The sequence below is a fragment of the Podarcis raffonei genome, chromosome 13 (assembly GCF_027172205.1).
Source record: "Podarcis raffonei isolate rPodRaf1 chromosome 13, rPodRaf1.pri, whole genome shotgun sequence".
NCBI classification, from domain to species: domain Eukaryota; kingdom Metazoa; phylum Chordata; class Lepidosauria; order Squamata; family Lacertidae; genus Podarcis; species Podarcis raffonei.
Genome location: NC_070614.1, coordinates 31,269,847 through 31,297,261, shown reverse-complemented (window position 1 = coordinate 31,297,261; position 27,415 = coordinate 31,269,847). Strand labels below are relative to the sequence as shown.

General features: G+C 40.1%; 4 protein-coding genes across 4 annotated transcripts; all 4 read right to left on the bottom strand.

Moving 5' to 3' along the window:
* Positions 1-642: 642 nt before the first annotated feature.
* On the bottom strand, positions 643-1,590 carry LOC128400114 (olfactory receptor 14A16-like). The gene has a single exon (XM_053362131.1). The coding sequence runs from the start codon at positions 1,576-1,578 to the stop codon at positions 643-645; it is 936 nt and encodes a 311-aa protein (XP_053218106.1). The 5' UTR covers positions 1,579-1,590.
* An 8,213-nt stretch (positions 1,591-9,803) lies between these two features.
* On the bottom strand, positions 9,804-23,585 carry LOC128400055 (olfactory receptor 14A16-like). The gene is made up of 2 exons (XM_053362031.1): positions 23,500-23,585; positions 9,804-10,758 (listed from the first exon to the last, which is right to left on the bottom strand). Exon 2 carries the CDS (start codon positions 10,755-10,757, stop codon positions 9,804-9,806), a length of 954 nt encoding a protein of 317 aa, XP_053218006.1. The 5' UTR covers position 10,758; positions 23,500-23,585.
* LOC128400058 (olfactory receptor 14A16-like) lies at positions 17,224-18,722 on the bottom strand. The gene has a single exon (XM_053362034.1). It carries the CDS (start codon positions 18,389-18,391, stop codon positions 17,456-17,458), a length of 936 nt encoding a protein of 311 aa, XP_053218009.1. The 5' UTR covers positions 18,392-18,722; the 3' UTR covers positions 17,224-17,455.
* On the bottom strand, positions 20,411-23,587 carry LOC128400054 (olfactory receptor 14A16-like). Its single transcript, XM_053362030.1, has 2 exons — positions 23,500-23,587; positions 20,411-22,811 (listed from the first exon to the last, which is right to left on the bottom strand). The coding sequence occupies exon 2, from the start codon at positions 22,808-22,810 to the stop codon at positions 21,857-21,859; it is 954 nt and encodes a 317-aa protein (XP_053218005.1). The 5' UTR covers position 22,811; positions 23,500-23,587; the 3' UTR covers positions 20,411-21,856.
* Positions 23,588-27,415: the final 3,828 nt, after the last annotated feature.

The window sequence follows — 27,415 nt, the reverse complement described above, 5'->3', positions numbered from 1 at the left end:
ATGTTAGGATCCCACAGATCTCCAGATGAGCCAGGAGGCTCTTTGTGCATCTATGTTATTACATCATAATTCCCTATCCTCTGCTGATCCACAGATATGCTGGTTGTGTCCTCCATCCTGGCTAATCCAGGCTAAACCTAACAGCCTAAGCCAAGCCCTGTGTATCTTAAGCTGGTGTAAGTACCCAAAACGAGTGGCTGGGGAAACCCAGCCAGATGGGCAGTGTATAAATAATAAATTATTATTATTATTATTATTATTATTATTATTATTATTATTATTATTATTATCAGGATGGGGGTTGCAGACTAGAGATAAAGGACTTTGGTTGGAATGTAAGTATGGTCAGCTCAGTCACGTGACCTGATAGCCCAACATAAACTAAGCCAGCAAAAATGATGCTGTGACTCAAACACTATTTTAATGGCCTATTTTCCCTCTGCTAGGCTTATGTCATCTAAACCAGCATTAGCTGTGCTCCTGAACAGCATTTGGATCTGACGTATTTTATGCTGACTTAGCATATGTTGGGTTTGCTTTATTTCAGTTTCTTTTGCTTAGGATGTTCCCCTTAAAGTACAAACTCAGTTTTTCATTTGGCCTTTCCAGATGTATTGTTTACAAAAATGTGCCTGTGTTCAGTTATGCAATGAGACTTTTAATTTTTTTAGGTATTAGCCACACTGCGTTCTGTATGTCCTTGTTTCTGAAGCTGTAAATGATGGGATTCAGAACCGGTGGCAACACTGTATACAATACAGCAGAAACCAAGTCCACAGCAGGGGAGGAAAGTGATTTAGGTCTCAAGGTTGAAAACACAGCTGTGATCATAAATAAAGAAAAGACTGTCAGGTGGGGAGTGCAGGTAGAGAAAGCTTTATACCTGCCTTGAGCTGATGGAATCCTCAGCACAACTGAGAAGATGAAGCCATAAGAAACAAAGATGAACACAATACAAAAGGAGGCCACAATGAGCCCAATGACAAATGGCAAAACCTCACTAACTTTAGTATCGCTGCAAGAAATCCTTTGTAACTGAGGCAAATCACAGAAAAACTGCCCAATAACATTGGAGTGGCAGAAGCTTAATCTAAACGTGACCGTGGTTTCCAATATTGCATTAACCATGCTGCTCAGCCAGGAAGCAGCTGCCATTTGGATGCAGGCCTCCCAGTTCATGATTAGACTATATTGAAGTGGGTAGCAGATTGCTATGTAGCGGTCGTAAGCCATGACTGTGAGCAAGGCAATCTCAGTTCCAGCAAATGTGATCACTAAGAAGACCTGTGTGACACATCCAGCGAAAGAAATCAGTTTGTTGTTTGTCAGTGAAATGGCTATGGATTTGGGTACAGTAGTAGAGATATAGCAAACATCTAAAAATGACAAGCTTGTCAAAAAGAAATACATGGGGCTGTGTAGGTGGTGGTCTAAGGCCACAGTAGTCACGATGAGAAAATTCCCCACTAAAGCTGTTAAGTAAATGAAGAGGAACCCCACAGAATGCAAAACCTGCACATCACGATCATCAGAAAATGCCATAAGAAGGAACTCTGTTGCAGTAGTTTGGTTGTTCATTTAATTTCTTTCTGATATTCTGCGGAGTGAACAGTAAACTTGTTTAAGATGGAGATTCTGCAAAGGGGAAGCATTTGTTCATGATTATAGAATCATAGTGTGCATATTGAAGTTCAATTGTCATTTTTATTGCCCTTAGAAATATCAAACATAATTTAACAATTTTGAGTAAAACAGGTGACATAATATTATGGAATGTAAGTTATTATTTGAGCTACCAAAAAAAGAAAAAAGAAAAAGAAAAAAACCCTACAAACTTTAAGAGAGAGCCCAATTTGAGAAGAGCGTTTACCATGGCCCGTTTCCATTCTATACCCACAGCCTTCTTGCAGGGGATTTACTTTAAGACCCCCATTACTCAGCGTCTATGTCCATGCACAATGAATGAAGTAGAGGACTTCATACACTTCTTTTTCTACTGCCCTATTTATGAGCTAATAAGAACTAAGCTCCTCCTCTTGATCCCGCCCACCATCACATCTAAGGAAGACTGTTTGAAATCGCTTCTTGTGGACGCAAATCCCCAAACTTCACGTGGGGTGGCAATCTTTATAGTGCAGGCTTTGAAACTCAGGGCTACACCGACTGGGTAGTGTGTCCCAGACCTGGACCTGTTTTAATTCTTTGTATTTCCTTTTTAACCTAATGTGCCGAGCCTATTTTGGGGCCATTATATGTTTATATACATCTGCATTTTAGATTCCCGGTGCTGGCAACTAAATTTTTACATTGTTGTTTTAGGGTAATTTAAATGTCACAATGCCAGTAATAGTGTTTGAATTTTGTTAGGTTGCTTCTCTCTAGCATTTCTGTCTTATCCTGCTATGGCTGTATGCTAATGCAATAATGACCGCTCCCCGCTTAAAACGGGGGGCGCCCTTTGCGTGGACGCGTGCAGCCCCTGGATCTCGAGCGGCTCCAATAGCTTAGGCTTGGCCTTGCCTTCCCTCAGGTGGGGTACCTGGAGGTCTCCGCCTACCTCAGTCATTTGCCCAATCCCACCTGGGGGAAGCGTTGCCAAGGAGAGCAGTCCAGGTAGGGCAGGGATTACCTGCCCACACAATAGAGGGAGGATCTTACCTGGGAATCCTCACTTGGCTCCAGAGCTTCTCCCACCCTACCCACCCTCAGTTAATGTCTTATTTTGAAGGTTAACTTTTCTTCACAGGTTTCGCAGGTTAACTTTTCTTCACAGGTATGCGGGCGCTGCTACGTAAGGTCGCTGTTAAAGGGCCGGAAAGGAATTTCCCTGCATTGGCAGGTTTCGCCTTTCCCGTAGCAAAACGTCACAACTTTGGCAGTATCAGGCCTTGGGCGGAATCCTTTAGTCCATCTTCCTCTTTGCGGCGGCGATACCAGGGTTCCCCATTAAAGGGGTTTCTGAAGGGAGGCTTTGGCCGTGCGCCGAAAGGTTGTCATTGCTCTCCCCTGCGGCGGCGGCGTAACGGGGGCGGCTGTCTCTGCTTGAACATATGTTCTCCAGAGCCGGCCCATCCCCCCCACACACACTGGATAACCCTGATGCTCCCTAGATCCCCGGCTGGGGACTGGGGAGGGAGAACGCCCAATGCCTGAGCCAAGGTCTACCCACATTTGAAATTCAATAAAGTTGTGCCCAATTTAATCCCATAGCACGTTGTCTCGAGTCGTTATTCCGCATGACGGGGGGACCGCGGGGGATCTGGGGACTCCGCCTGTCCACGCAAAGGTTTGATGATGATGATGATATCATACAGCAAAAGACCATAGAAGTGTGTGCAACCTACTCCACTCTGGATATTGTTGACAGCAGCTCTCATCCACTCCAGTGCTCATCCCCATTATATGAGATTATGTGGAAGACCACAAATTTTGCACTCTGCAGCAAAATATCAGCTACTATGCTAACAATGAAGCCACTAAGTGTTAATAACGTCTGGAATGGTTTATCAGTACTCACATGTTGTGGTCGAGAAGAAGGAAGGGGAAGACTCAGTAGCTTTGAATGTTACAATTGGATTAAAATGGATACAAATGAAAGCTTTTTAACCTATGAAAGCATTGGGTTAAAAAATAAAAATCTGATAACAGTTCAGACCATGGTTCTGTCTAGCTCATCTCCAATGATTAGCACCAGTGCTCCAGGGATTTAGACGAGAATCTTTCTCATGCTTTGCTGAAAATACCAGTTTGTGCTCCGTCACTAAATAGCAATCTCAACCCATTGCTGTTGAATGGGCCCAGTTCTTTTCATAAAGAAATCAAGGCACAGATGTTGAAAGCTTCAAAGTTCTTGTTATTTAAAGCTATATTTTGGTTCATCCACTCTTTCCTTTCACCACACATTTTCTTGGCACAGTTCTATGTGTCTGAGTCTGTGTGCCCCCCCTTTTTTTGCCCCACTGCTTTCCCCAGGAAAACTTGCCCTCTCATACTGTATCTAAACAAACAGCAATTATGGATTTCCATGGAATGTTGTTTGCTCTGATTCAGTGTCAAAGAGTGGGTTTTCGCGGGGAAAGAGTTGGAGCTGGAAAACCCAGGCTTGTGCCTACAAATGTAGAGCAAAGGTAAGTGTGGATGAACCCTTTTTTGTGTGAAGGTGTTTTAACTGCAACAACTTTGAAGCTAAAAATTAAGAGGCTTACTGCCATGAGCAAACAACTGGAATTCTCTTCGTCTAGAAGTGAAACATGCTCCAACATTGGTATGTTTTCATTGTTTATGGGAAATTCTTATTTTGTCCCCTACTGGTCAAATTAATAAATAAATAATCTGGTGCTTAAGGATATACCAGATTTATTTATTTTATGTTTACTTTATACTGCATAAACTGCTGTACAATTTTTAAAAAAAGTCAGAGTGATGTAAAAATAGACTAGGAAACATAATAGGTATCATAAAATAATGTTGAAAACATGAAACCAAATGGAATTAAAAGCTTCAGAAATAAAATGGAGTAATTTCAGAAAGCTTGGGAATTTTAGTTGTCTATTGACTGCAGTAAGCATCTTAACTGCTAACTGTAGCTACATTCTAACTGTAAATGTTATATGCTTCTTTTGTTAGGGAAAGAGGTATGATTGTTTAGGGTGCAAGCCACAAACTTTTGTAAAACTCATTTCCCATGGCTTATTCATAGCTGACTTACATGAGGCAATTAGATACAATTTATTATGCCAGGCTTGTTGTAAAAGACATTGATAGTTGAAAGCTGGGTGGATTCATGAATGAACATAGGGTTGATTCTGAAGGTGGTCAGGGTCTTTCCATCTTTAGCAAAGGATAGGAATTTGGGAGTCCGATATTGTATTGCTGTTTCACTTTGAAATAATCAGACTCCTCAAGAAACCTGGCTAAGTATCAAATCCTTCAAAACAGCTCTTTATGCTCAGTGAGTTGCCTTAAGGGACTTGATCAGTATCATGATGAGTGATAGCTGGACTATTCTCTTCCTGGCCACCAATGGGCAGCAACTAGGACAATTGATACTGCTGGCCAAGAAGGACAAAAGATTTGCATTTCATTTAAGAGAACGTCCATTTAAGCAACATCCATTAAAATGAAAGGGGTTCAGGTCAAAAAGATTTCTGGCCACATCAGAATGTTCCTGGCATAGCTGGGCTTTGGCAGTTTAGCTCCCACATAGGAAACTGCACACACCTCCTCCATGCCGGAAGGAGCACCGGAAATAGCGTTTGCACATGCATGCGTGCGTGCACTCTCACAATTGCACTCCGACCCACCACGGCATCTGTGGGACCGTGAACCGACCCAAGCCACAAAAACTTTGCCAACACCTGTGCTTAGATATAACCCAATCCCTTTGACTTCAGTGGGAGTTACTCCCAAGTAAACATGCATTTGTTTGCAGCCCAAGGTCTAATCTTATGCAGATTTACCTGGAAGTAAGCAGAATTGAAGACAGAGAGGCTTGTGTAGGAGTTAACCTGCAAAGGGTTGTGCTCTATATAAGGGGTGGAGAAGCTATGACCATTTATAATTTTTTGAACTGCAAGTGCCATCAGCCCTGATCATCGACCATCCTGACTGGAGTGATGAGAGGACCAGAGGTTCTCACTCACAACATATATTGTTTTTAATGTTACAATGAAAATCTCAATTTATGCCTAATGTGGGTACATGCTTATAAGCAAATTTATTTAATGCTTCTTATGCAAAAAATAAATCCTAAATCAGACTTGTGTACGTTAAATGTAAAGCTTGTGTGTGTGTGTGTGTGTGTGTGTGTGTGTGTGTGTGTATTTGTGATTTTCCTTTCCTGAAAGTTACAAATACAATTCAGTGCTGTTGTCATTCTTCAACAGGAGTGTGCAAACAAATTTTACATTTTTTCCCTATCAGAAAAAGCAAAGTGGTCATAACTTGAGAAATGCATTATCGTGATAGTGATGAAATATTATCAGATTAATACGAAAGTTTCAGACATGTTATACCATTGTTAGAAGTGAAAATTTGAACTTGCAGTGTTGTAACCAGACTTAGACATGCTTAGTGCAGATCTATTGCAATCAATGTGACAGTCATGGCTAACAAAAACGATTTCTTTTTAAATGGCTCTACTCTTAGCATCATTAAATTTTGATCAGACATTTGTTTCATTCTGGACATAATTTATTAAAATGCTCACCTCAATCTGAAGTTGATCCTCTTTGAAGATGGCAGTGCATGTATGCCTGAGACTAAATTTTATTTGCAGAAGCATGTGCTTTGAACAGCAGAATGTTTCATACCTGCTCCCAATAGAGGTCATAAAGTTGTGAATCACCAAGGTGATCCATAGCTTGCATCATGGAGTTGTACCTTGGAGATTTACAATGTCTTAACTTACAATCCTTTCTCTAATTCCACAAAAGAGGCAGAAGATGTAATATTTTCTTTTTTAAAAAGCCATTCACATCATGCTTAGGAGCTTTAACCATTTCACTCTCATTTTTAAGAATTATTTAGCTTACGTAACTCAGCTGTGAGAAAACAAAGTTGGACTTACTGTGAAATGTCCTTCTAGTCAGTGGAGTGTAGATCATAGAGGCAAGGGATGCTTCCTCCTGGAGGCAGATTCAAACAGTTTTTGCAAATAACTAGTGTTGGCTGGCCATATGCGGAGGGAAGCTTCTGCTAACTTACAATTCCTACCTAACTTGAACAAATAACCTGAACAGTGGCCTCCAAGTGCAACAAAAATTCCAGGATCAGCAAAACTCTTCAGCCATGACAGCTTCTCACTTGGTCATGGAGAGTCCTCAAATGGGAAGGAGATGTGAGGACTCCTTCTCAAAGCCTAGCAAGCACTTACTAGGCTTTGGGAAGAAGGAGGGTGGATTCTAGGGCCCTGTCAGAGCCCTCACACCTCCTTCCCAAAGGGCTTGTTGTTTGGTTTCATTGCCAGGTACTGGCTGGAAGGCAGTGGAAAACTCTGCCCATTGAGTGTCCTCCCCATGGGGCTCCATCTTGGCCAGGGAAGGAAGTATGGTCTTTTTCTGGCTTGCCACCATCCTTTCTTCTCTTTTTCCAAAACTATTTTGATTCTGCTCCACTCCTCCACTGATTAAGCAATAAGTATTCTGGACTAATCTGATTTCAAGGGGTACTTCCTATTATAAACAGTTGTTCTCAAAGTTTATTCTCCATAAAACACTTGAAAATGTGTGTAGGTCTTGGTAGACAACTCCCCCCCCCCAATGCTCTTATAGCAATTGTAATGTGCTGTGGTAAATGCTGTATGTTTTTAATTGTATTTTTATTCCTTTTATTTCTTATCTTCCATTCTATTATATTGCATTTTCAGTGCCATAGAATTCAGATGACAAGCATTCTTCTCAGAAACACTTTGGAGTACTTCAATGAAGCTCACAGACAACTAGTGGTCTGCACAACAGAGTTGAGGAACCCTGTTCTAAAATGAATCAATTTATTTAATACTGGCTTCTAAAGCAGCTTTCAATTAAATACACACAAACTCTCATTTTTCAGGCTCTGCTCCTTTCATTGTTCTTTACAATAAATGAATTGGCTAGAAAAAATAAACTAGTCCAAATAGCTTCAGTATTCTTCCAGCAATATTCTGCTCTCTACTATCAAATGACTATTCTTAGAATTATAATACACTCTGGCATCCTCCAATATGTTGCCAGTGACCTTGTAGAATAATTTAACAGTTACACAGCCCTACTAAATACAGCTGATGAATTCAAAAGCAAGTCATCAATCAATAGCCCTATCCCATTGAGACTCCCCACCAATCTGGTTATTAAAAAGTACCGTATATTACTCCTCTATATCTATTCTGATTGTGATCCCTTAATAAATTGGCATCTATTTATCAATGTGTCAAGATCACTTTTGAAGCTTTATAAAATAGAGTTCATCATCATAGCTTATATTGTATGTTATTATATTCTATTGTGAATTCTGGATGATAGGTTTTTCAAAGAAACAGGATTGCCTGGAGCTCTTTATCAAAAGACTTGTTTGCTTGTGTTTATGTTTACATATTTTATTGCATTTAATATAATATAATATAATATAATATAATATAATATAATATAATATAATATTTCCTTGAGTTTCCTTGAATTCAATACAGAAATAATATTCCTGACTGTTAAAGCAAAATAAGACACAAGAATCAAGGTAAACATACTATTTATCATAAATATGCCATAATTCAACCTCTTTATTGAAGGAACCTGGGCTCTATTGCCAATGAATACATTTGAAACATTTAACACAAACAATTCAGCAGAATAGTGTCTTTAAACCTAAATGTAGCATAATGATAGCCATTGATGAGTCTTGAGCATGACAGTCATTGATAATCCCATTCTCCAGCATTAATTCTAATTTCCATTTCCATTTTAAGACCTTCTAAATTGGTGGCCATCACCACATCCAGTGAATTCTACAGGCTACCTAAGTATTGTGTGACTGATCTTCCCACCAGAAATTCTAGATTGTAGCCAGTTTAATGAGCAATCTTACAGCAAGATCCACTTGGATGACTAGGGTTAGAACCTGCAATTGAGACAAGAGGTTCCTTGTGCAACTAAACCATGCCAGCATGACTACCCATCACCTGCTGTGCCAGAAGAATACTGGTTTATCCCTACCATTCTGGCTGAGCTGGGACCAGGTAATCTGAGCTGAGCATGGTGAATCATAAACCAACATAAAGCCTCAAAAGGGGGTGTTCTGGGACCATAGCTGGACAACAGATGTAGGACTTAGGATGGAGCCTAGCCATGGTCATCTGGATCATGTTACCTGGAAATTTGACATAAGTTTAGTAGGGAAAAAAGGATCATGTGAGACAAAAACAAGTTTTGCTCTGCCTGTCTTAAGCAGCAGTAGCACAGATTCTGAATGGACTTTGCATCTAATGTGGTTTACACCAGAATAGCTGAGACTGGGCTTGCTTAGTATAAGGTTTCCCAAAAAAATATCAAACTCAGTCACTTATTAAGTCCTTCCCAACATAATGTTTACGAAAATGTTGATGTGTTCAATTAGGCAATGAAGCTTTTTAATTTTGAAGGTATTAGTCACACTGCTTTCTGAATGTTTATTACAGCATCCAGACACTGATCCAACGCTTTCACTGTCCCTTCTGAGTCAGATGTTATAGAGAAGTAGAGCTGTGTATAATCAGTGAATGGGTGGCACCTTGTTTCAAAACTCCTAACGACCACACCAAACAGCTTGCATTAAATAGCACTGAGGAAAGACCAGTATCCTGTGGAATCCCATTGTACAAATGCCAGGGGATACGAGATTCATATTTCTACCAAACATATGAAATAATCATTAATGTTGTCAAATAAACTCATATTTAGTGGGAATGTGACATCCATGTGATTGTTTGCTAATATAAATCACAAACGCCCTGAAGCAGAAGCCAAGTTAGATGGTCCTTCAGATTTTTGGAAATGGTAATGAACATGACTGTTTTTAACCACAGATGCATAGAATAACAAGATGTATCACTTGCATCCAACATACATCCAAAACATTTCTCCAAAAACCTTTCAGAAAAGGAATTCTGAAATACAACAAAAGAAATTACAACATTCATGTAGTCATTATCACTTAATCCATTAATATGACAAAAAGCCTAGGAGTGTGATAAATAAATAAAAATGAGACGGGTCCTATTTTAAGCAGAAGAGAATATACCTAATATGAACATTTAGTTTCTCCATGTTTTTCAAATATCTGGAAATGATGAATCATGCAATGAGATGTTTCAGTTTTCTGGGTATTTTCCACACCGCCAGTTGGATGTCCTTGTTCCTGAGACTATAAATTATGGGATTAAGAACTGGTGGCAAAACTGTATATAATACAGCCGCAACCAAGTCCACAGTGGGGGAAGAAAGTGCTTTTGGCCTCATGTATGAAAACACACCTGTGGTGATGAATAAAGAAAAGACAGTCAGGTGAGGAGTACAGGTAGAAAAAGCTTTATATCTGCCTTGGGCAGATGGGATCCTCAGCACAGCAGAAAATATGTAGCCATAGGAAGTAAAGATGAAGGTAAAAAAGAAAGAGTCCGGAATAAACCCAAAGACAAAAATAAGAATTTGATTCACTTTTGTATCACTACAAGAAATCTTTTGCAATTGAGGAATGTCACAAAAATATTGCTCAATCATATTGGTTCCACAGAAATTTAGTATGAAAGTAAAACTGGTTTCCAGTACAGCATGGATCAGGCTGCCTATCCAGCAAGCAGCTGCCAATTGGATACAGGCATCCCGATTCATGATTAAGGTATATTGTAGTGGACGGCAGATTGCTACATAACGGTCATAAGCCATAACAGTGAGCAAGGCAAGCTCCCCACCAACAAATGTGACCACTAAGAAGACCTGTGTGACACATCCCGCAAAAGAAATCATGTTGTTGTTTGTCAATGAAATGGCGATGGATTTCGGCACAGTAGTGGAGATGGAGCAAACATCAAACAATGACAGGTTGGTTAAAAAGAAGTACATCGGGCTGTGAAGGTGGTGGTCTAGGGCCACAGCTGTGATGATGAGAGAATTTCCTAATAAGGCTGTTAAGTAAATGAAGAGAAATATTGCAGAATGCAAAATCTGCATATCACGGGTTTCGGAAAAACCCATCAGAAGGAACTCTGTTGGAGTAGATTGGTTAGCCATTTCTCTCATTTCCGTCATTCTGCAGATAGAAGTTAAATAGTTGTGAGTTAGTGGAGCTTACAAATTTTTGGACATTCTGTGTTTTTTTTAATATCATTTTAGATATTGTTCTAGTTCACAACTACATATCTAGCCACATCAACAACCAAGTATGCACACTATCAATTGTTGATGTATTCTTTCATCCTGATATGACATGAAGCCTAATGGGGATAGTATGTGCACTCACATGTTTTCAGCTATTATGATTTATCCACCCTCAAAGAATGGGGGAAAGGCAACAGAGACTGGGTACATACATATACTTTATAAGCCATATGTCATATGATGCAAACAGTGCAGTTTTTACAGAAATCTTCCAGTGTGCCATCAAATGTACATAAATCATTTTATGAAATATGTAACATTTGGAAAAGAGAGAGAGAGAGAGAGAGAGAGAGATATCACACTGAATTAACTAGATGGGGTAAAGGAACCACCATTCTAGAAAGTTGATTTGAAATTTCATATAAAACAAAACAAAAAAAGAAATCAGAGTTGAAATTTGGAAAAGATTGTATTATGTGTATTCTCAGTGAGGCTTGTCTATTTCTTACTAAATACTTTAGTAATGTAAAACATGGAAATGGAAGCTTTCTTCAAGTATATGGCAATTAAAAAATTGTCAGACCTTCAGGCAACATAATCTTTGGGCTGTGAACGCGGCAAACCTATGAGTACGTTTGCCGCTCACGCGTGTGCAGAAGTACTCTGCAGCGGCCAATGTGTGCACAAAAGCAGTCCTCCGGGTACAAAATCTTTGGGATATGGCTGGGCCTCCAGAATGGATCACGTTCGTAACCGGAGGTACCACTGTATTTCTAGAAACATGGCCCATGGAAACACCAAAAAATGGCTCTACTTGAATCCCTTCTCTTTCTTTAATCCCTTCTCTTGAATCCCTTCTCTTTCTTTAAGATGATCAATAAAGATTATACTCACCGCTGTTTCTCTCAGAAGATTAGAGTGCCAATGTGCTTGACGGTGATATTTATTTGAAGGTACATGGGTTGCCAGGAGGAGGTGATGTCATCCTCCTTTTCTGTGCTATTTCAGGATCTCTCTTGGGAGAACATACCAGTCCCATGATGCTGTGCAAAACAAATGTTGTCCATTTCCCTACTAGTTCCTTTAACATACATAAGCAGCTGTTGGATTAGTCCAGAAAGTGAAGGACACAAAGGGAGCTGAGGCGGAGAAAGATTCAACCTAGCCAGTCCAGTTCTGCCCCAGATACTCCTCAATATATGTGAAAAGGAAGACGATCAGGAGAAGAGTGATATCACATCAGAGTATTTTCACCCAATCTTTGTATGCTAAGGTTATCTCATTCATTCATTTCTACCACTGAAATGTACACAATGTGTAAAGTAAAAGAAGTGGCAATGTTTCATGGACAACAGAAATCTAAAGCATGCACATTGATATAATATCAGCATGTTACATTCCCCAGTTCACGGATTTAGTTGTTTTCAGATATGATAACAAAGACACCATTGCAAAACCTCTTGAGAATCCTTGCTCTAGAGAAGTTTGTGCTTTTCCCATGTTGGTGCAATTTGAATTAATTCATGTTTGCTGAAGGATGCGCAATGAGGCACAAGATTTTACACCAAGAATTTTTTTAGCCCTTTTGTTTTTCCATGGATTCTGAACTATAGGAAAGAAAACAGCAGGAGATAAAAGAAAGATGAAAAAGGCTCCAAAAATTGACATCTAGTATCTAGGGATTGTAGTGCATACCTACATATACAAATTTGGTGTAACATCACAACTTTTTTAATTGCACTCCCACCTCATTTGTTTGCATCACAGGCAAATTCTTTCTGATCATGAACTTCTATTTTGAGCTTCCATACGTGTTCAGCTGAAGGACCTTAAGTACCCCTTCATATGAAGTGTGCTCTTCCATCATGTGCATTAGAGCTTACATACGTGTGTGTGTGTGTGTGTGTGTGTGTGTGTGTCCAAAAATATCCAAAAACATTTACCAGCATAGACAAATAATCCATGATTGGTCTCCATTCGTCCTTAAACACTTCATCATTCTGTCATCTTAGTCTGGCAGTTAATTTCACCATTTCATCATAGTCTATCAGTTTCATAAACCAATCCTCCTTCCTTGGTAATCCTTCTTCTTTCCACTTCTCTGCATATAAAGTTCTAGTTGCTGTTGTTGCATATATAAATAATTTCGAGTTTGGATATAAAATTACAAACAAAAGTGTTGTCATTTGAATTTAATTTATTGTAGGTAAAGGATGACCAGTGAGATACTGTGGTACCCCGGGTTACCGACACCTCGGGTTACAGACACCTCAGGTTACACACTCCGCTAACCTGGAAGTAGTACCGTGGGTTAAGAACTTTACCTCAGGATGAGAACAGAAATCCGGCAGCTGCAGTGCAGTGGCAGCAGGAGGCCCCATTAGCTAAAGTGGTACCTCAGGTTAAGAACAGTTTCAGGTTAAGAACAGACCTCCAGAATAAATTAAGTTCTTAACCATAAACATGGTCTAAAGCTTCATTCATCAATTGGCCAAACATGCTATCATTCATAGCAACTCATAATGGGCGTTAGGCATAATAATTCATTAGGCCATCATTGATTACAGACCATGGGAACAAACACAGTGTGCGTAAGAAGGCATGTAACTCAGAAGTATGGAGTTGTCCCATATGGGGATCAGGAAGCCCACACCTTGGTATTATTAGCATCACACTCTAACCACTGAACTATCCCAGCCACATGAAGTTCATCTAGTCCAAGCCCCTGCAGTGTGGGATTATGTTGTTGCCCCAAGCAGGAGATGAACCTGCAAACTTGGCATTATCAGCACACTTTTCTAACCACTGAGCTAGCCAGTCTACATGAGCTCATCTTCTGGTTGAACCCCTTACAATGTAGGGATATGCTGCTGCCCACTGTGGGAATAGAACCTGCAAACTTGGCATTATCAGCACCCTCCTCCAGCCACTGAGCTATCCAGTCTACAGTTGCCATAGACCCAATAAACATCGTTTCACGAAGCACTATTACTAATTTTAATGTTAGATGCATTTTTATTAAATGTTTAACAGAACACATTCTGAACAGCAGGAGATGAGTGGGCACTAGAAATTTGCACACAAAAATTGTGATGTATGTGAGACACAACATGAGCAATCATGCTAGGAGTAAGGTAACAAAAAGGGAGTGGCTCTCTGCCAGTCAACAAATGGGTAGGGCCCCTTCCTCAACTTTCTGGTAGTTAGAAATACAATGGCAAGAGTTGAGGGTGGAGTGATGTGAGCTAAAAACTGGAAGCAGCAGGCTGGGAAGCTGGAAGCACAGACAGTTGCTGTTTATATTCTAAGCTGCAGCTATGAGAGAAGCAAGAGTGTCTTGAGGAGTTCATGCTGTGAAACCTACAATGTAGGCTCAGGTTGTATATATGTGTAAATAAACCATATATCCTAAAGACACCACAGTCTCTACTGTACCTCATTCCAAAGGAAACAAAAACCCTGGGTAGCCAACTGGAACCCTTGGAATCTCGCACCACTCAGAAATTTGAGTGGCATGCAGCAATACGTTGAACACCCATATTTTATTTCAGAGGTACAGAATACATATGCATTTTGGATAACATTGTAAGTACCTGAATTAAAAACTAACACTGGAAACACAGTGATTGTACAGTCAATAGGAGTATAAACACTGTTAAAGATTTGTTTTCTGTGGAATAGAATTCAATTTTAGTTTGCATCTTGAATTCCTTTTCAGAAGCAAAATAGAGCAAAACCTGGTGAAAATCAGATGGTTGGCAGCTATACCATTTACCTTACAACGTTTTATTATTAACATTTTCTTTGATAATAGAGCCTAGAATTTCATCTCTTGTTGCCACTCTTTGCGTGGACAGGCGCAGTCCCCAGGTCCCGAGCGCCCCCCCGTCATGTGGAATAACGACTCAAGACAACGTCCTATGGGATTAAATTGGCCACAACTTTATTAAATTTCAAATGTGGGTAGACCTTGGCTCAGGCATTGGGCGTTCTCCCTCCCCAGTCCCCAGCCGGGGACCTAGGGAGCATCAGGGTTATCCAGTGTTTGTGTGGGGGATGGACCGGCTCTGGAGAACATATGTTCAAGCAGAGATAGCCACCCCCGTTACACCACCGCCACAGGGGAGAGCAATGACGACCTTTCGGCGTATGGTCAAAGCCTCCCTTCAGAAACCCCTTTAACGGGGAACCCTGGTATCGCTGCTGCAAGAGGAAGATGGACAAAAGGATTCCACCCAAGGCATTGTGATGTTTTGCTACGGGAAAGGCGAAACCTGCCAATTCAGGGAAATTCCTTTCCGGCCCTTTGACAGCGACCTTAACGTAGCAGCGCCCGCATACCTGTAAGAAAAGTTAACCTGCAAAACCTGTGAAGAAAAGTTAACCTGCAAAATAAGGCATTAACTGAGGGTGGGTAGGGTGGGAGAAGCTCTGGAGCCAAGTGAGGATTCCCAGGTAAGATCCTCCCTCTATTGTGTGGGCAGGTAATCCCTCCCCCACCTGGCCTGATCTCATTGGCAACACTTCCCCCAGGTGGGATTGGACAACTGACTGGGGTAGGCGGAGACCTCCAGGTATCCCACCTGAGGGAAGGCAAAGCCAAGCCTATGCTGAATGGAGCCGCTCCAGATCCAGGGGCTGCGCGCGTCCATGCAAAGGTCGCCCCCCGTTTTATGCGGGGAGCGGTCATTACTTCAGTATGCAAAATTTTGTGTCTGAAAAAGTTAGTGGCATGTCATAAAAAGGACTAGGGCAGCCATTAGGAAATATCTACTTTTCCACTTTTCAAAAACAGCTTAGGTGATTTTCTAAAATGTATTAGCTCTTTGTTTGGTATTTGTGGAGAGCTATCATGTTTTCTGCTGCCTGCAACCTAAGTGTTTTCCATACAAATGGCCTTTTCAGGTGTTCTCCCTCAGGGCATCATACTTGCCAAATTCTAGATAGAGTGCATAAAAATGGAGGTGAAAAATGAAAGCAAATATAAAACTTGTGAAAAATATGTACTTTTGGTTGAGTATTATTACTTTTACCTTTAAATGAGTGAGGGTGCAGTCATTTCAGTTTTCATTTTTAAAACTAAATGCACCGTTCAGTCAAGTCCATCCTCTTTTTGTGCTGACCTTTTTTTAAAAAACAATGAACAAAATATTTGCATCTAAATTTCATCCATTTTGTACACTTTCTATACACCTTGCTCCTGTAAAATACACATTTTTCAATTCTTTGCCATGAATTTCCACCCAAAATGTTAGTTTTGTGAGCATTATTGCATTTGGAAACTTTATTGCAGAAGCCAGGGGAAGTACATGATCTGAGCAAGAGCTTCATTCTAATCTATCTATCCATCCACCTATCTATCATGTATCTATCTAGCTTTATTAGATGAATATTTAGTCCACACTATAGCATATTCCCAGTAGAATTTACAGGAATTATAATTAAAAGCAGTGACTTTCAAACAGGAAACAATTGAATTTTAAAAGATATTCCTTGGAAATGAGCAATATAGCTAGCTGTAGCTTTAAATATGATAAAATATAATCCATTTGTTGTGTGTGGAAGCAATGAAGAACAGCAATCCTTCAACCTACACAATAAGTGACTATTGCTAAATTTGTGTGTTCTGACATCTAACATTTTTTTCCTAAAGCTATTAAATAACGGGATTCAGTAGTGTTGGCAAAACATTTTACAATACAGCAGAGAGCAAATCCATTGTTGTAGAAGAAAGCGTTTTAGGTCTCATGTATTAAAACACAGCTGTGCTCATAAATAAAGACAGTCAGGTGGGGGATACAGGTATAGAAAACTTTATATCTGCCTTGAACAGAAGGAATTCTCAGCACAGCAGAGAAGATGTAGCCATAGGAAACAAAGATGAACCCTCCACAAAATGAACCTACACAGGAATCCTGTACCAAGAATCCTAGGTAAAAGACCATCACAACTTGCACCTAAACCTCAAGCCAACATAAAGCAACCAAAGAAAACTTGTCTCTGTGTTTGTGTGTTATACAGACTCAAAACAACAATTAATACTACTAATAATCAACACATTGAGTATTCTGAGTCTCACTGAATTGAGCTGACATAGCTCTTTTAAAAAAGAAATACCAGTAAAATGCATCCTGCACCTGTACATGCATGACCTAGTCAGTATGGTGCTAGAATAACACACCTCTAAAACAGTGAAGGAGGAGGGGCCACAGTTATGCAAGAAACTGAGGACAGAGTATCAGATGCAAATGTGGTTTAGAGACCTCATTACTTGTGCAAAGACTTATTCTACCCTTCCTCCCTTCTAACACCTCCACTCAAAAAGAAACCCAATTTAGCAGGTTGGGAGAATCAGCATTAGATCCAGTTCCTCACATTTACATATTGGCATGCTTCTTCGTTTTTTAAAGTCCTAATGAAAACTCCTAAAGTCCTTAAAGTCCTAATGAAAGTTGTTCTGTGTGAAACGATTCTAATATGCACATTTTATATGCAAATTTGCCCAATACCCATCTATTTGCAATGCACTGTTATGCAATATAATGCATTTTTATGCAATTTTTTACGGACATTTGCATTCTTATACAAAGCACAGGAAATGTGATGTGTATGAGACACAACTTGAGCAATCATGCTAGGAGACTTCTAATTCTTTTCGGTATTTTCAGTACAGCCTCTTGGATGTCTTTGTTCCTAAAGCTATAAATAATGGGATTCAGTAGTGGTGGCAAAACCGTATACAATACAGCAGAGAGCAAATCCATCGTTGTAGAAGAAAGTGCTTTAGGACTCATATATGAAAACAAATCTGTGCTAATAAATAAAGAAAAGACAGTCAGGTGGGGGATGCAGGTAGAGAAAACTTTATATCTACCTTGAACAGAAGGGATTCTCAACACTGCAGAGAAGATGTAGCCATAGGAAACAAAGATGAACCCTCCACAAAATGAAGCTACTGTAATCCCTATGGCAAAAATCAAAATTTGATTAACCTTTGTGTCAGTACAAGAAATCTTTAGCAACTGAGGGATATCACAGAAATACTGCCCAATAATATTGGACCCACAGAAATCTAGCCTGAAAGTGATAATGGTATGTAATGATGAATGAATTAGGTTACTTATCCAGGAAGCAGCTGCCATTTGGATGCAGGCATCCCAGTTCATGATTAGCTCATACTGTAGAGGATGGCAGATTGCAGCATAGCGATCATAAGCCATGATAGTGAGCATGGCAAGCTCAGAACCTCCAAAAGTGAAAACTAAGAAAACCTGTGCGACACAGCCAGCAAAAGAAATCTTTTTGTAACCCAACAAAGAAGCAGCTATGGATTTGGGGATTGTGGTAGAGATGTAGCAAATGTCTGATAATGATAGGTTGACCAAAAAGAAGTACATAGGGGTGTGTAGCTTGTGGTTTAGGGCAACAGCAACGATGATGAGAAAATTCCCCACTAAGGCTATTAAATAAATGGAGAGAAATATCACAAAGTAAAAAAATTGTTCTTCTGGGTCACTGGAAAACCCCATCAGAAGAAATTCTGTCACTGTAGACTGGTTGGCCATCTTAATTCTTTGAAATATTTCTTTTAAAAAGTTCTCGAAGAGTACTGTTATTTTGTTTCAGCAACACCAGCAGAAGTGTTTTGGCACCTAAGATTAGAACAGAGTTAAAGAAAGTCTGTTGGTAGAGGGAATATGCAGGCAATTGTATGTGGGGTTTCCCTCCTATGTCAATATGATGTAATGGGTGATGCCAGCAGTAAACATTCAACTGATACTATTGATTCTCCCCAGTACTCATAGAATTTTAGAGTTGCAAGGGAACATAGAGAGCATCTCAAGAAAGACCCATCTTGGTTACATGCTGAATCAATAATGAGAAAGTAGAATCAACCGCTAACTGTAGCTTATAAGAACAACCAATGAAATATTATGTTGCTTTGATAAGAGCTGAGGGTTTAAACCCAATCTCCAGAATTTTAAAACACCACATTATTATCTTCTCTTACCTATAAATGTAATCTATTTTTATCATAGAATAATCATGTCTGCATTAACCTTACTGCTGTATTAAACATTTTGAGGTCTTTTCAGAACTGAAATATGAGCACCTTTCAAGGCCTAGTCTCCTCTGAGGTTGAACAAATCGGATGCTACTTACCTCATCATTCTCTGGAAGAAGGAAATGCCTAGATGTTGGAGTGTAGTCTTTAGTAGAAGATATATATTTTATGAGAAGGAGGAATAGCTTCTCTGCTGTCTGTAGTGTTTCAGACAGTAGGTCCATGGAGAAGATATTTAAATTTCTGTAGTGCTTCAGAGAATCACTCCTTGGAGAACCTCACCATAATGATTTGCAGGTCCTGATTTACTCAACAAGGAGTGCAATTGTCTTTATTATAATAAAGTATTGTATATATTGTGGCGGTTAGAGTGTTGAACTTGATTAACCTATGTATCACTGCAAAAAATCTTTTTTAACTGAGGAAGGTCACAAAAATATTGTCCTATGACTTCGATCCCACAAAAATTTAGCATGAAACTAAAACTGGATTGCATATCCAGGAAGCAATTAACATTTGAGCCAGACACTCCGATTAATTTTCCATCTGGGAGGGCACCCATAGCTTCTTCACTACTACCTAAAATATGCCATATTTTGTATATTTGTACCGTGGAATGTTGATTATCTCTGCTGTGCTCCTCTGCTGAGGAAGATGGATGTGAGAGTCATCTTGTTGTTTTGTTATTTGCTTTATAAATAAAACCTTTGATGTTACTATTCCTACCACAGTTGCTTCTGCTGCATTCTGCTGTAAAGGACTGAGTTCTCTATTTGCAAATGGGCATTTAATGCTCAAAATGGTTATGGGCCCAGACTGTGTCCCTGGACTGTGTGCAGACTGTGTTGAACTGTCCTCAGAGTGTGTTCTGGACTGTGCCAGATTGCTGTGTGATTCCTGGCAAGAACTGTTTCGGCTGGAGGACAATGGAATGTAAATCGGGTCCTCCCTTAAAGAGGGTATGTGTTGCAGTGGGACCTGGCAACCTAACCCTGTGTTGTGGGTGGGTATGTTTGGACAGCACAACACCCAAGTGGTAGGTCCCTTGATGCAGGGTTCAATCAGGCCAATGGGATACAGGCTAATGGGATCAAGGGACCTATATATACCTATGCACATGACCCAGAACTTCCTCTTTTGGTGCGTGCATCGGAACACCAGCAACGTGTCCGCTGCGAGCCGAGAGAGAGCACAATCTACTTTGATGATCTGCTTGTTGAATCTGTTTCTTTTTATTCCCCCTTTTCCCCCAGTTTCTCCTTTACTCATTATTCCCTTGATTTAATTTCCCCTCCTTGCTTTGCCTTTCCCTTTTCTCCTTGGGAGGCTTTCTGCCTCATGGGGCTTTGGCCCCTTGAGCTCTGAGCTTGCCTCTGCCTCTGTTCAGCCAGATGGCTTCGCTCATTCTCTGGCTGCGGCTGCAGCGTTGGGGCTTAGAAATTCAAGTTGATTTCATTTTTAGTGCAGAGAGTCCCCTCTTTGAACAGTTGCCTTTTATTCTGCTTACGGTCTGTGGGGAATTGCTCTGGGCTGGAAACCTGCCCCCCCCCCACAAAGTGACCCGACTGTCATTTTGCATCTTCTTCTTGTAGGGGTGCCGGGTCTTTTGGCGGGAGCGCCATCTTGTTTTCGCGGGAGCGCCATCTTAATTGTGTGGATCAATTTTGCTTTGTTCTGTAACCATACTGAGAAAAGTATCCATCATGCTGTCCATTGCCTTGGTGAGGTATGGATGCAATTCTGTCACCAGAAAGCAAAGCACACAGAGGAAGATGGATGGGATGGGAGGAGGAAGAGGATGAATGGCCTTCATCCTAGCCAGCTCACTTCTGCCCCAGTTCCTCCTCAATGTATGTGAAAGGAGGGAAATGGGGGATTTGCCATCACACTCTTAAGAAAGACTCAAGGTAAAGCAGTTATGGGTAAATGGTTAATATGATTTGGGAACTTTAATAAGCTAGTGGTTATCTCAGTCATTTATTTATTTATACAATTCAAAGGTGCACACTGTATGAAGGGAGAAAGATGGCGTCACATTATCAATGGTCAAGAAGAATCTAAAACACACACATATCACGAAAATATCACTATAATACATCAGAATACACCTTTAGTTCAGAGATTTGTTTCTTCTCCTGGAAAAAAAAAGCCCCTTGTAAAATCTTCTGGGAATCATTGCTCTGCGGAAGTTTCTGTTATGTTGTGTGGGTTTAGTTATTAAACCATAAGCCATAGATTTTCCCTTTGAATTTTATTCATTTATGGTACAGGATGCCCAGTGAAGTCCAGTGTCCTACTTGAGGAATTTATTTTTCCATTGATTGTAAATGGTGACCAATAAAGCTGCTGGAGCTGAAAGAAGATCTGATATGGGATTAAAAACCAAATTGTCTTTTGCTGTGTAGTTTTTCATTTTGTTTTGCTAAATCAAATATTCTGTATCACACCTATTTTTCTTCATTTTCCAAAAAACCTTGTTCGAGTGTTAATTTATGGTGCATGTATGTGGGTGGTTGGGGGGGGGGAGTGCAAACCAGGGGTGCTTCTGTTGCATCTTATCCCACCTCAGCAATACATGAATTGTTTAAAAATCAATCCCTCTCCCCAGGTAACTATGGTATTTGTAGCTTTCCTGGGAGGATAGACTCCTAAAAACTCTTGTCTTTTTGTTTAAATACAGAACCCCTGTTAAGTGTCTAAACTTCACCTAAAGAACAGCAAGTTATTGCTCTAGAATTCTCTCAAAGTTGTAATAGTGGCCCATAAATAAATAATTAATAGAACTTACACATATAAAATGTCTCACGAAATCTATGGAAATGACAAAAGATGAATAGTTAATATTGAGGAAGGTCCTATTTCAAAATATAAAGGGGTATATCTAAGTTTACGTGGCAGACCTCAGATTCCCATTTAGTGTTTCCATGTTTAACATTTTTTAAAAAAAGAATTTGGAACTGATTAATCATGCTACAAGCTGTTTTAATTTTCTGGGTATTTTCCAGACCGCCAGTTGGATGTCCTTGTTCCTGAGGCTATAAATAATGGGATTCAGAACCGGTGGTAAAACTGTATATAATACAGCAGAAACCAAGTCCACTGTGGGGGAAGAAAGTGCTTTTGGTCTCATGTATGAAAACACAGCTGTGATGATGAATAAAGAAAAGACAGTCAGGTGAGGAGTACAGGTAGAAAAAGCTTTATATCTGCCTTGGACAGATGGGATCCTCAGCACAGCAGAAAATATGTAGCCATAGGAAGTAAAGATGAAGGTAAAAAAGAAAGAGTCCAGAAAAAAACCAAGGACAAGAATAAGAATTTGATTCACTTTTGTATCACTGCAAGAAATCTTTTGCAATTGAGGAATGTCACAAAAATATTGCCCAATCATATTGGTTCCACAGAAATTTAGTATGAAAGTAAAACTTGTTTCCAGTACTGCATGGATCAGGCTGCCTATCCAGCAAGCAGCTGCCAATTGGATACAGGCATCCTGATTCATGATTAAGGTATATTGCAGTGGACGACAGATTGCTACATAACGGTCATATGCCATAACAGTGAGCAAGGCAAGCTCCCCACCAACAAATGTGACCACTAAGAAGACCTGTGTGACACATCCAGCAAAAGAAATCATGTTGTTGTTTGTCAATGAAATGGCGATGGATTTGGGCACAGTGGTGGAGATGGAGCACACATCAAACAATGACAAGTTGATCAAAAAGAAGTACATCGGGCTGTGAAGGTGGCGGTCTAGGGCCACAGCTGTGATGATGAGAGAATTTCCCACTAAAGCTGTTAAGTATATGAAGAGAAACATTGCAGAATGCAAACTCTGCAAATCACGGGTTTCAGAAAACCCCATGAGAAAGAACTCTGTTGGAGTAGAGTGGTTAGCCATTTCTCTCATTTCCATCATTCTGCAAATAGAAGTTAAATAATTTTAAGTTAGTGGCGCTTATAAATTTTTGGACTTTCTTTTTTTAAAAAAAGATCACATAGTTACTGCTATGTATGCACACTATCAATTGTTGATGTATTCTTTCATCCTGATATGACATGAAGCCTAATGGGGATAGTATGTACACTCACATATTTTCAGCTAATATGATTTATCCACCCTCAAAGACTGGGCACATATACTTTCTAAGCCATGTGCCACATGATGTAAATGGTGCAGTTTTTACAGAAATCTTCCATTTTGCCATCAAATGTACATATACCATTTTATGAAACATGTAACATTGGGGGGGGGGGAGATCATACTGAATTAACTAGATGGGGTAAAGGAACCACCATTCTAGAAAGCTGATATGAAATTTCATATAAAACAAAAAAATGAAATTACTGTGGATATTTTGAAAGATTGTATTATGTGTATTCTCAGTGAGGCTTTTCTATTTCTTGCTAAATACTTTAGTAATGTAAAACATGGAAATGGAAGCTTTCTTCAAGTATATTGGAATAAAAAATTGTCAGATCTCAAATATTTGGAGGTTTTCCATCAGAAATAAATAACAAAAAGCTATCATGCGAGTGTATGTGTTTTAAAAGGTGCTCTCCATCCCCCCCCCCAATTGAACAACAGCATAGCAATTCACATATTACCTAAGAGCATTGAAGAATCAGCCTGAATGAATTAAGTTCCAGGAATGAAGACTGATTGCCGGAATACTGAAACAGCAAAGATTTCAACAACCTGCAAGGAGAATTGAAAAAAACCCCAAAACGTTATTTTATTTCTAGAAACATGGCCCATGGAAACACCAAAAGATGACTATACTCAGTGTGCAGTCAGAATCATATCAAGTTCTACCCTATTAAAATAATACAATAAGAGAAGGGATGGACTTCCTTTAATTCAATTTGAATGAGTAACTTCTTTTCTAGTGATTGTATTACCATATATTATAATTCATTTCATTTTTTTAAAAAAATGGAAAAGATAACCCAGATGAGAGCATCTCCCAATTAATTTGTCTCAAATGCAAATCTAATGAGCTGAGAAGATGAAGACTGCACACTGAATTATTAAAAGCTTCCTATTGTCAGAAAAGCCATAGAATGCCAGAATATCTGCCTACCATCATTGTTGCTATGAACAAGAGAATCATGGAAGCACTTAACTCAATCCACTATCACATTCTTTGGGAAACAAATGTGAGTTGTCCATATTCCAGGTGAAATATTTCTCTGTGCAGTTTCCCCAAGGTTTCTGTTGCCTTCTCCTATAGATAAAAGAAATGATTTTTTAAAAAAACAAAAACACAAGAAGTCCATTTTATGATAGTATGATAATCTCAGCATTAAACCAACTACTGGATGAGTCATTTTGCAATCTCTTCAGAATTGAAAGCTTGAGCATCCTTGAATCCCTTCTGTTTCTTTAAGATGAACAATAAGGATTGTACTCACCGCTGTTTCTCTCAGAAGATTAGAGTGCCAATGTGCTTGATGGGGATATTTATTTGAAGGTACATGGGTTGCCAGGAGGAGGTGATGTCATCCTCCTTTCCTGTGCTATTTCAGGGTCTCTCTTGGGAGAACATACCAGTCCCATGATGCTGTGCAAAACAAATGTTGTCCATTTCCCTACTAGTTCTTTTAATATTCATAAGAATATAAGAGCCTGCTGGATCAATCCAGAAAGCGATGGACACAAAGGGAGCTGAGGAGGAGAAAGACTCAACCTAGCCAGCCCAGTTCTGCCCCAGATACTCCTCAATATATGTAAAAAGAAAGACAATCAGGAGAAGAGTGATATCGCATCAGAGTATTTCTACCCAGTCCTTGTATGCTAATGTTTTCTCATTCATTAATTTCTGCCACTGAAATGTACATAATGTATAAATGAAAAGAAGTGGCAATGTTTCATGGACAACAGAAATCCAAAACACGCAAACCAATATAAATATCAGCATGTTTCATTCCTCAGTTCAGGAAATTCATTGTTCTCAGATATGCAAACAAAGATGCCATTGCAAAATCTCTTGGGAATCTTTGCTCCAGGGAAATTTATGCTTTCCCATGTTGGTGCCATTTGAATTAATTCATGTTTGCTGAAGGATGTCTGGTGAGGCACAATATTTTACTCCTAGAATTTATTTGGCCCTTCTGTTTTTTCATGGATTTTAAACTGTAGCAAAGAAAACAGCAGGAACTAAAAGAAAGGTGAAAAAGGCTCAAAAAATAGTATGCAAGGATACTTTTTCTTTTTTTTCTTATAGTGCACACCTAAATTTTGTATAACATCACCACTATTTTTATTGTCCTCTCCCCCCACCTCATCTGTTTGCAAAACTGGCAAATTCTTTCTGATCATGAACTACTTTGAGCTTCCATCAGTGTTCAGCTGAAGGAGCTTAGGTTGCCTTTCATATAAAGTGTGCTCTTCCATCATGTGCATTAGAGCTTCCATTTGAAGGTTGGGGAACTGGGTGCACCCAATGGCAGTAATAGACATTATGGTAGTGCAGTGGCTCTCAATTGACCTCCACTCAATTGCATCACTGCTGCTTAGCAGGAGTTAAGAAGCCTGCACCTGAACGGCTTTCTTTAGTTGTCTCTGTCTCTTCCCTTCTGAAAACTCTCACAGCCAAAGTGATAATAATTTAAATTAAAAGATCAGGTGATTGACAGGTACTGTCAGAAGGTCCTACATACAAGTAGGAGTCTGGTAGAGACACATGCCTGACTGGCATGTTCTCTCCCTCCTGGTCGGTCATTCAGGAGATTCAAAATCTTTCTCCAGCCCGAACATCACAGCGACTGATACTGAAACATTAGCATACTTCAGGGTCAGCAGAGTATAGGCAGTCAGTGTTCAGACTCAGTAGCACAGCAATTTGGCTAATCTACGTTTATTTACATATACACACTTGGAGCATCGTAACTCAGCTCCTTCCTCTTCAGCATCAGACAGCAAAGAACAAGAACAGAGGACAAATGTCCTACATCACGGAAACACAGTAATAAAAACATCCTGTCTCTGTCACTTCCCACTATGTGGAATGAAAACATACACCATCGTGTGATAAAAACAATCCCATGACTGCAACACAGGAAAAGAATCCTAGCAGGTACATGGCCTGCTCAAACTTAGACATCAGCCAGTAGTAGACAGCATAATGGGGTGCTGGCATACCCCTGAGCTTTGCTCACTCACACTGCTGCTTACGAAGAATAATCCAGTAACGACCAGTTGTGCTAGGAACTCAAAAAGAAGTTATCTTCAGGCTTCCATTTAATCCCAATTATCTAGCAATAAGACAAAATGAATTCAGTTGAGCTTATTTTGAGCAAACATTGTTTGGATTGCAGAAAAAAGTGATCAGATCAGATTAATTTTATTTGTATCAAATATCAGATTATCACACATCATTCATATATATATATATATATATATATATATATATATATATATATATATATGTATGTATGTGTAAAGGGAATTGGGGTTGCTTGTGCGTAAAGGGTGCTGCAGCTCTAGACAGCGTTGCCTGGATAAACCTTTCCCTGGCTGGACAGCCCTTTCTCCATGGCTGTGTCAGTCGCTGGCAGAATCCGTCAGTGGGCGTTTTCTGAACTTCTTCCAGCATAAAAATTCTTTCACCCCAAGTCTCCGCCTAGCCTCTCTGCGCGGAAGTCTCCTGCGCAGAGTGGGCGTGCCCAACGGAGGTCCTGGGCTCTCCCCGCTGCTCTCTGTGGAAGAGTCTTGGAGCCCTCCCTCCGCAGTCTCCCCTTGCTTCCTGGTGTCCCTCCTATTTCCTTCCTCAAAGGAAGTTTGCTCTCTCTCCCTGCTGGTCCCTTCTCCTGCATCGTTAGGGAGCCTTACCTCCACTCTAGGCTCCGATGGCAGTTCCCTGACAGTATGTATATGTATGTATATATATATGTGTGTGTGTGCGTGTGTATATATATATATATGTGTGTGTGTGTGTGTGTGTGTGTGTATACCCAAAAATATTCGATAACATTTATTGGCATTGATAAATGTATTTTCCCCAACAAAAAATCCTTCTTGACTTCCCACTCCTCCTTTCCTGCTTTTTTAAAAAGCCTCTCCTCCTACCATAGGGGAGGGGTTTTGAGCGGGAGACGATTCCTGTGTCATGCAGGGGGCGCTCCACCCCCTGCTTCAACTCCAGGGCTGGCGTGCCATGCCCCTCCCCGGTTGGGCACCCAAAAGGAAGCTTGGCGGGGGCGGGGCTTGCCGTTCAAATGCGGCCGCGCCAGCCATCCCTGCCATTGCACACACATTTTCTTCAATGCCCGTGTGGCGTGGGGCCATGGCACGACCCTCGGTGACATCAGGAGAGAGCCTATAGTTGTATTAGCATCAACAGGCTCCACCTTCTGGTGAATAAACCCCCTTTGGGCTCACCCCTCTCCGAGTGGGTGGAGTCTAATGTTCCGTGGTCCAATGCCTAAGCCAATACCTTCTCACATGCTGCAATCAATAAAGTTGTGGCCTTTTCCTTACCCATTAACCTTACATACTGTGTCCACGTGTCTTTATTCCCCA